Raw genomic sequence first — 10,009 nt, 5'->3', positions numbered from 1 at the left:
ATATATATATATATATATATATATATATATATATAACCGAGGCAACTCACAAGCTAATGAACTGAGCTTATTTAAGATTAAGATAAGCTCATTTAATTTATAAATTCAATTTCACGCTCAAATTTGACTCACCAATTCACGAGTTTACCTTATCAAACTATTAGCGAATCGAATTCGAGTTCACTTCCTGCCTACCTATAACTACACAATCATAGGGAGTTGGGAGGCTCCACCAATTTCACCTTTCATCAGTCTCCACGCGTCACCCCCTCAGCCTCTCAAAATCCAATCCCCACCTGTGCACCACTGCACCAGATCACCACCCAAGAATAGAAAAGAAATAAAACAACAACCGATTCCGCCCGCAGATAAAATAAAAAAAGGAAGACAGGTGCCGTGAACTGACCAAAACAATCAAGATCAACACTCAAAATTCAACTTAAAAAATAAAAACAAACAAACAAATAGTAATAAAAAATTCTGCATATATCAACGGTTCAGATAGTCAGACCGTCCGACGAATCCAACGGCCCTCACTTGTTGTCGGATTCACCCTGTCTCTACTCTTGCTCTTAGCCACCATTGCCACTGAATAGATATTAGATAATCAGATATTAGATAATCCCTGGAACCTCACCCATATAAATTATCCGCAACACGCAACCACACTCTTTCATTTCTTACATGCGCGCATAACTAGTAATATACTCATTTTTTCAAACTTTTGATTTCCAACTCTCTCTCTCTCTCTCTCTCTCTGTGTATTGCAATGTCTGCGTTGGAATACTTATCTCCATTAACACACACCCAACTTTACTTGAATTCTGACTCCAATTTCCATCGCTGGCGGAGGCACACGGCGACATCGTTTCGGCACGTGGTGACGTCGACACGTTTCGCTCCCAATTCGGGACAGCCTAGGGTTCCGACTAGGCACGCTAATTTCTCGACCGATTCGTTGAGGTTCCATGTTTGGGGAGATTTCAAGAGGGGATACGATAGGATTAGGGCTAGCAGTGGCCAAGAGAGCGATTCCGCCGCGAGTTCCGGCGAGGAGAAGAGTGGCGACGGCGACAAGGGATCGAAGACGGCGGCGGGGTCCAGCTCGAACAGGAGGAAGGAAAAGCAGCAGGGAAAGGGAGGGTGGTGGTGGTGGTGGTTGGGGTCCAAAGGCGCCAGCGGTGGCAGCGGAGGGAAGTGGCGGTGGCAACCGATAGTTCAGGCTCAGGAGATTGGGGTTCTGCTTCTTCAGTTGGGGATTGTGGTGTTTGTTATGAGGTTGCTTAGGCCAGGGATTCCATTACCTGGGTCCGAACCTAGGGCTGCAACCTCGTTCGTGAGTGTTCCGTATAGTGAGTTCTTGAGCAAAATCAACAGTGACCAGGTTCAGAAGGTGGAGGTTGATGGGGTGCACATCATGTTCAAATTGAAGCCTGAGGTTGGAACTACTGGGAGTGATGGTAGTAGTGAAGTTGCTTCTTCTGGTGGAGGCAGTAAGTTATTGCAGCAGGAATCAGAGTCTTTGGTTAAGAGTGTTTCCCCAACTAAGAGAATTGTTTACACCACCACTAGGCCTAGTGATATTAGGACTCCTTATGAGAAGATGCTGGAGAATCAGGTGGAGTTTGGGTCGCCGGATAAGCGGTCCGGAGGGTTCTTTAACTCGGCATTGGTAAGCGAGTTGCACTTGCTAGAGTGGTTTTTCTTAGCTTTTGCTGTGCGAAGTTGGCTACTTGCTTATTATGGTTAGTGGTTGCACACTTGCACCTCAACTGAATTTAATTAAGACTATCAGAGATTCATAAATCATAAATAAATAGATAAATTTAAGTTTGTTTAATTATTTGGAGAAAGGGTCCATGAGCCAAAGAGGAGTAAGCATTTTGATTCTTTCTCCAATTGCTATTTTTATTAAAACTGTGCGACTGGGTGCCAAAGCTTGACTAGAACTAGAAGTTCTTATTAGTTCTTCAATTATTGCCTACCTGTGGAGATATTACAATCTGCATGATTTAATTAGACACTAGGTTTTGTGTCTGAAAGTTTGAAATAGTGTTTTCTGGAAGAGTGAATACTTTTGCTTATTTGGAGTTACATTTGCTTCATCAGCTAGATAAGCTTACATAACAGAATACTCCTCAAATTTGTTAAACATGCTTCAATATTATTGGGTTTCTTTCTATTTTTATAGTATCCTGCTTTTGTTTATATTTTCTATAATGTTTAGTGGTGTAAGTTATATAGTTTCCTATTCCATTTCATTACAAATTTCCTTAGTTGACCGGACTTATCACTCTGTCATGTTGATTTTTCGCTGCCATATTTGCAGATAGCAATGTTCTATGTTGCTGTGCTAGCAGGGCTTCTCCACCGATTCCCTGTAAGCTTTTCTCAGGTGAGTTTGTATTTATTGCCCTCTTTCAATTTCTTGGGCCTTCTCAATCAACTAGTGAGTGCCTACAATTAGACTCTATCTATTCTTATTTCTTAGTACTTGTATGCTATGTACAGCACACAGCTGGACAGATTAGAAACCGCAAATCAGGAACTTCTACTGGTACAAAGTCATCTGAACAAGGTGAATCTATCACTTTTGCTGATGTCGCCGGTGTTGATGAGGCTAAGGAGGAGTTAGAAGAGATTGTGGTAAGCTGGCTTTTCTTCAGCCCATTATCATCACTTAATTTTGTAGGGTGTATGTATGAGAGCCTTTATTTCATGTAATTAACCTTCTGATTTTATTGAGGTCTTTTGGTGACGTAGGAATGTAATTTTTTATTATGCTTTCATTTGCCAGGAATTTCTTCGAAATCCCGATAGATATATACGGCTTGGAGCTCGTCCCCCGCGGGGTGTACTTTTGGTGAGTCTTAGCTTGAAATATCTAATGAGATACATAATGAAAATTAAACTCTTGATCCCAATGTAAAGCATTTGGCAGTCTGCCAAGAAGATACTATCTAGTTTTGGTTATTTGCTTGGAGAAGTGTCCAAATATGTGAAACTCATCATGCAAATATTTTTGGCTAACTTCCAACAGATTTATCTACTGTATTTCTGTGAACCATGTTTTCTCCGTTTTACATATCAGCTTACACATCATATGTGAGCTGTTTATAGCTATGCACTGCATTTAGTAGTATTATTTGAGTTCATGATCTAGATAGTAAATACCTGTTGGTTTATCTTACAGGTGGGTCTTCCTGGGACAGGTAAGACTCTACTAGCAAAAGCAGTGGCTGGGGAGGCTGATGTGCCATTTATAAGTTGTTCCGCTAGTGAGTTTGTAGAGTTGTATGTTGGCATGGGTGCCTCCCGTGTGAGAGATCTCTTTGCAAGGGCAAAGAAGGAAGCTCCATCCATAATATTTATTGATGAGGTCTGTAAATGAATTTTGATTGAGAAAGGGTTGTTTATTCAATATCTACCATTTAATAATCAACCAATAGAACTTTCTTTTGGCATGCAGATAGATGCTGTGGCCAAAAGTCGGGATGGTAAATTTCGCATTGTCAGCAATGATGAACGAGAGCAAACATTGAATCAGTTGCTCACTGTTAGCATTCCTTTGATGTTATTATTATTATTATTATTATTATTATTATTATTATTATTATTATTTATTTTTGGGTAATTGCGGGGAAGATAGACATCTCATGACGAGGCTAATATGTTATAATTTCATTGCAGGAAATGGACGGGTTTGACAGCAACTCTGCAGTGATTGTTCTTGGAGCTACCAATCGCTCAGATGTCTTGGACCCTGCACTCCGGCGACCAGGAAGATTTGACCGTGTAGTTATGGTGTGGATTATAGTTTAGTGCTTTACTTCAATATTTATGCTGATATTAGAAAAAAATTCGTAACTTTGCATGCTTATAGCAAAAATGACTTATTTCTGATAAATTTCTCTCTAGGTGGAAACACCGGACAGGATCGGTAGGGAAGCTATTCTAAAAGTACATGCTTCCAAGAAAGAACTTCCTTTGGCCAAGGATGTTGACCTTGGCGACATTGCTTCTATGACCACTGGTTTCACGGGGTAATTGTGCTCTTACATCTGTACATTTTCCCCATTTAAAAACATTGAGGCAGTTGGAATTCTGATTTGACATGTTTATCATATCATTAATCGTATAAGAGCGGACCTTGCAAACCTAGTAAACGAGGCTGCTTTACTGGCGGGAAGGCAGAATAAAGTTGTTGTGGAGAAGATTGATTTCATCCATGCTGTGGAAAGATCAATAGCTGTAAGTCACAACCTCTTGTGGCTGGTGGCCACTTATATGTTACATGCAGTTTGTAATTTAAAAAGAACCTTTTAAACTTAAAATTTTATGTACATAAATGCGACCTTAGTTTATTAATTGCAGAGAAAATCAACCAAATTTACTTCTTTCAGGGCATAGAGAAGAAGACTGCTAAATTACAAGGAAGTGAGAAGGCTGTAGTTGCACGACATGAAGCTGGTCATGCTGTAGTAGGCACTGCAGTTGCAAATCTTCTTCCTGGTCAGCCACGTGTTGAGGTAAGCCATGGAAGATGCTCAATTTTTCATGATTCAAATATGCAATTCTAATTATGGATAAGCATATTGTGCTTAAAAATTAGTAACCTATAATTGCCTATTTGACTTTTTGGACTTAAGACACTATATGAATTTTATTTATTCTTGAGAAATCTGTGATATCAGTCTAATGATTGATGATTTCTAGTATGTAGAGGCTCTGATTATGATATATTTAATCTACTGGATTGTAATCACAATTCATTTTATTTTTGTTTGTCTGTGGAATCAGGGGTGTGGGTATTCATTTTTGTTTCTTTCTCAATAGTTTTTGCTGGGAAATTAGACCAAAGTATAGATTTATCACGGTAAATTTCACTTGCTCTGCAGATTAAACATGGTATAAATTGAGGGTTGTGCTTCATTTTGTTAATAGATAGTGTTGTGTGTATGCAATTATTGCCTCCTGTTATTCTCACTCAGAAGTCTTTTTTTTTAAATGAAAAAATAATTTGAAGTAGTTAGTTTTAGGGCTTGTTTGGGTGAGCTTTTAAGAAAAGATCTTTTTTCGAATTATCTTTTTTTAGAAGATCTTATGGAAAAGTAAAAGTAATTTTATGTTTGAGTATCTCATGCAAAAAGATATTTTTATTTATCAATTATGTTTGGGTATAACAATATAAAAATACTTTTTTGTTTATTTATTATATGACAAACATCTACTTTTTAAGGAAAAATGATCTTTTAAAAAAAAGATGTAAATTACAGCTTCTTAAAAAAGATGTTTTTTTATTTATTTTTCTAGTGCTTTTCCTTTTACTACTAGAAATTTGCCAAACACGCTAAAAAATAAAAAAAGGATATTTTTTCAATGAAAAAAGATCTTTTTTTTATCAAGATAATGACGCCCAAACAAGCACTTAGTCAAGCTAGTCAATCTTATATTTTTGCAATTCCTTCCCATTAATTATAATGATTAGCATTTTATGAAATTTTTATCAAATGTTTCAATCTCCTTATCTACTATTTTACTTCTACTTCTACTTTTACTATATATATGAGAGATTGGGAGGGGATTTGGTGCACAAAGTTTTCCTAACATATCCTTTATTTTTATATACTCATAAAATTGTTTTTTGCTATTTCAAAGACTTGAATCCAAGATGATTTACAAAGAAAACAAAGTACTTGACATCTTTATAATCCCCTATTTGTCCTATTACACATCTTTTCCCCTTTTCTTTTCTGTAGAAGTGTGAAACACACTAATCTAGAAAGTAGAATAATAGAAATCAAACTGTACGAGATAAATATGGATGTCACTTAGATTCATTCTTGGAGGATAGAGTTTTGTATTAGCATCTGCACATGATTTCTACTAAGAATTAATATATTGGTACTTTTTATGTATGATTTGTGTGATTCTAGACTTCTAGTGCATAGGTACTAGATAGTGAAACTAAAATTGCATAAAGGAGAATAGGTATTAGATAGCAACTAAAATTACATAAAAGTTAGGGTAATAATAAATAAAAAAAAGGGGAAAAATCCTCGGGAACCAAATATTAATAGTTTCTTTTAATTGTCATTCAGTGTCTTCCTGTCCTATGTATGTTTTCAGAAACTGAGTATATTGCCAAGGTCCGGAGGGGCTTTAGGCTTTACTTATACTCCCCCAACAAATGAGGACAGATACTTGCTTTTCATTGATGAGTTGCGTGGTCGCTTGGTGACTCTTCTTGGAGGGCGTGCAGCAGAAGAAGTGGTTTATTCTGGTCGGGTATCAACAGGCGCACTTGATGACATACGACGAGCGACTGACATGGCATACAAAGCTATAGCTGAATATGGCCTAAGTCAGAGTATAGGCCCCGTGTCAATTGCCACCCTTTCTAATGGCGGACTGGATGAGTCTGGTGCAGTTCCTTGGGGAAGGGATCAGGTCCTGCAGTTCATAAACTTTATTTTTTATCTCATCTGCAATTCGGTAGGTTCTGTATGCATATTTAATCTGAAGTTCTGACTACAACAGGGACATCTTGTTGACCTTGTCCAAAGAGAGGTGAAAGCATTATTGCAGTCTGCTCTGGATGTATCACTTTCCATTGTGCGAGCTAATCCTACTGTCTTGGAGGGTCTTGGTGCTCATTTGGAAGGTAAAGCTACTTGCTGTTTTTTATATTTGGTGATTGGATGAATGATTTGTGATGATTTCTGGAACTATGTTATACATTTTTCTTTGAACATGATAAAGGCTGTGCATGCTTCATATTTGATATCTGTTGTCTCATTTATGGTTTCCTTGCTTGGATATTTTTGTTTATCAGGGTGCTCTTGACAGGGTTTTCTTTATGCATGTTTTCATCTTCTTATATTGCACATATCTTTTGGTGTCTTCTTCTGCCTCCCAAGTACTCTTTAAATTCAGGCTATTAAATTGCATATTTAGATTTTGGACTTCACTCCACTCTGCATATTATAGTTATATATGATATGAACTTGCACTGTGAACATCAAGTATATATTTTGGTGTGCTAATAATACCTGTTCTTTAGAAAAAGAGAAAGTAGAGGGTGAAGAGCTACAAAAGTGGTTAAGACTGGTAGTTGCACCAACGGAGCTTTCAGTCTTTATCAGTGGCAAGCAAGAATCTATTCTCCCGTTACAGTCATTGCAGACAGGTTCCTGAACAATTAAGAGCTGTCTCTATTATGCTGCCAGTGTGAAGTGGAACTTGAGGTATGATTTTTGATGGTCATTCGGCTGAAACCAGTGAAGTTATATCTCTGTAGCATGAGCTCACCCTTACAACATTTGTATATTCCTGTAAGGTGAATTTTGGCTTCATTTTTAACCCCATAGCCAGCTTGTTATTTAACTTCACTCAACCAAAGCCACAGGGAAAAAGAAACATGAATCAAATACATACATTAGTGCCTTTCTAATAAAGGGCTTCCTAAATCATAACTGGTCCCGCTTTCACTTCATGCATCCTGCTATTTGAATTTCTTGTATATTGACTATTATTTCAGTCATGATGTGACTGTCTACAAATGTAATTTTATATATAGTTGTATACATTATAATTATAATTATGTGAAATACATAGGATTCCCCCCACCCTCCACAAAACCATGAAAACAATCCTTTATACCACATGGAATGTACCATGTGGGGAATAAAGATGTATTTATTTAGATGGATATTTTTTTCCTATTGAAATGTTGAAAAATGTGGGAGGTGGATCGTTTTGCGGCCTTTTATTGTCTAGATGTGAATTATTGAGAAGAGTTTGTGTTTTATGTTAGCGTTTTGTTGTCATGTTTTGAATGGGGGAACAAAAATATCTTTTGCTTTTTGAATCCAACACTTCTATACATTTTACTTGTAGATATCAATAACATACTAACATTCACTTTGCCCTGGAGCTTCTATTGGACAATTGGTCTCCCACTCTACCGTGTGGCTGAAATTTTTCTAAAAGTCACGTATCATATTCATGTCATTTTTAAGTCATGGTTTTATGTCCTATTTTGGTATTAAGGTTTGCAATGGAGCCGCAAGATGTTGGGTGTGTCATGGTCCTGGTAATAAGTATTAGGTTGCGTGGTGCTAGAATTTTGTTGAGACAAAAATACCGAAATAGAAATAGAAATAGAAATAAAAATAGACGAATATTTTCTATATATATGTCTAAAAATTATTAAAAAAACTACAAAACTCTTATGTCTCAAATAGGAAAAAAAATGTCTTTACGATTAAACAAATTTCTGTGTATATATATTGGATAAAAGTTTACGCAGTCTGATTGACAAAGTATATAACTTTGACATAGTTTCATCAACGACTGGAGACTATAGAGGATTGATAGTGATTTTCTTTTGGTTTTTTACGTTATGTTTTAATTCGGCAGGTCAATGACTAATTCGTTATGATACTAAGTTCTATTTAAGAGTTTGTCATTGGCTAATGGGTTGCTGCATGGACAAGGCAGGATTTAAACCTTCGACATTTGTTTAAACGGACTAGTAAGCTATCTACTAGACAAATTCAACTTGGTTAGATTGATAGTGGTTTTGATCAACAAGAATTGGCATTCCAGTCGGCAAATCTTGTTGGTTAAAATCTTGGTATCTTGGAGAGGGATTTAGATCTTTTAAAGTTTGAATTTTACTTTAGAGAATAAAGTGTGATCTTTCTACCCTTGAATGGTTTCTCTTTTATGTTTATTCTTAGTCCCACATATGAAATAAACGGTGAGAGATCACACTTTACTCTCTAAAGAGAAATTCAAACTTTAGAGGATTCAAATCCCTTGGAGAGCATTGATTTCAACTACTTGACACAGAAAACCATAAATAAAAGACGCAAGTTCTCAGAGATGGTACTGTATAAGTAAATACATAGATGGTACCGTATAGGTAAATACATATGACGCACGTGCAAAAGCTCAAAATCTCAAATAGTGGTTAGTCATGCATTAGGAGGAAAATAGATTTTTTTTTGAAATAAACAAAAAAAAAATATTTTCACAGAAAAATTATTCTAGGATTATATTACGAAAGAAAAAGTATAGGGAGACTCAAACAATAAAATTAGTGACTAATGTGAACAATAAGATTAAAAAGAGAAATTAAAATCAAAATGTTTAATTCGATGATTAATTAATTTCTAATAATATCAGTTTTTAAATTTAAAAAAATAAGAATTTGATGAACGTAGAGCAGTTACACAATTGATCACCTTACTCTTCTAGCTATGCCTTTTGCATGTGTGAACTTCGTTCTGCAACCAGCCGTCGATTGTCTCTCACTCTCGTTGGACTATTGCCGATCACAACACTAGCCACTGCCGTCCAGCCCCAGCCGACGCCGCCTACCTCTACGCCAACATCCAAGCAGGCCCCCGTTCGTGTACAAGTTGTCCTTCGCGCAGCTCACCAATGCGCCAACGGTGCAGGCACCCTGTAACACACCGCGTCCACCATCGCAGCCTCTTCATCTGCGACAGATCCGTCCAAATACAGGGGATATTCGCAGCTGCCGTTTCATACGTACATCACCCCTCACATCCACGTAAATGGAGTCCAATTTGGTTGAACCGGTTTGTCATGAATTCAGGTATCCTCCTTAAAGGAAACTTGTCTAAAACTACCTATAGGCGGTAGAGGTCGAGTTGTTGATGTAAGATGGATTCAAAAAAAAAAGAGGTTCCAATTATAATCCAGAAACTAAGTTCCTCTCATCCAAAAAAGGGGAAATGGTTAATGATACAAGCAACCAATTTTGACTTGAATTTTTCAATTAATAAAAAAGATTTATTCAGTCGAAATAATTGAGGGCGCATTTGTCCAATTGATACGTCTGAAGGAATCAATGTTGGACTTATTGGATCTCTAGCTATTCATGGGAGAATTGGTCGTTGGGGGTCTATAGAAAGTCCATTTTATGAAATTGATAAGAGATCAAAAAGAATACGGATGCTTTTTTACAAATTAGAGC

General features: G+C 36.9%; 1 protein-coding gene across 1 annotated transcript; it reads left to right on the top strand.

The window, feature by feature from the left end:
* The first annotated feature begins 637 nt into the window (after positions 1–637).
* On the top strand, positions 638–7,766 carry LOC130940810 (ATP-dependent zinc metalloprotease FTSH 9, chloroplastic-like). Its single transcript, XM_057869048.1, has 13 exons — positions 638–1,672; positions 2,330–2,395; positions 2,512–2,646; positions 2,798–2,863; positions 3,194–3,379; positions 3,470–3,556; positions 3,691–3,804; positions 3,919–4,043; positions 4,143–4,251; positions 4,404–4,529; positions 6,130–6,450; positions 6,541–6,664; positions 7,064–7,766. Exons 1-13 carry the CDS (start codon positions 770–772, stop codon positions 7,195–7,197), a joined length of 2,496 nt encoding a protein of 831 aa, XP_057725031.1. The 5' UTR covers positions 638–769; the 3' UTR covers positions 7,198–7,766.
* The last annotated feature ends 2,243 nt before the right edge of the window (positions 7,767–10,009 follow it).

The sequence above is a fragment of the Arachis stenosperma genome, chromosome 7, assembly GCF_014773155.1.
Source record: "Arachis stenosperma cultivar V10309 chromosome 7, arast.V10309.gnm1.PFL2, whole genome shotgun sequence".
Classification (NCBI taxonomy): domain Eukaryota; kingdom Viridiplantae; phylum Streptophyta; class Magnoliopsida; order Fabales; family Fabaceae; genus Arachis; species Arachis stenosperma.
Note: the sequence above shows the minus strand (reverse complement) of the source record. Positions and strands in the feature narration are given on the sequence as shown.

Excerpts from the sequence above, each read along its gene's own strand:
- LOC130940810 (XM_057869048.1), top strand. The coding sequence starts at position 770 with ATGTCTGCGTTGGAATACTTATCTCCATTAACACACACCCAACTTTAC. Across the intron at positions 3,805-3,918 it reads GATTTGACCGTGTAGTTATG|GTGGAAACACCGGACAGGAT; the intron begins GTGTGGATTATA and ends ATTTCTCTCTAG. Across the intron at positions 4,530-6,129 it reads CTGGTCAGCCACGTGTTGAG|AAACTGAGTATATTGCCAAG; the intron begins GTAAGCCATGGA and ends GTATGTTTTCAG.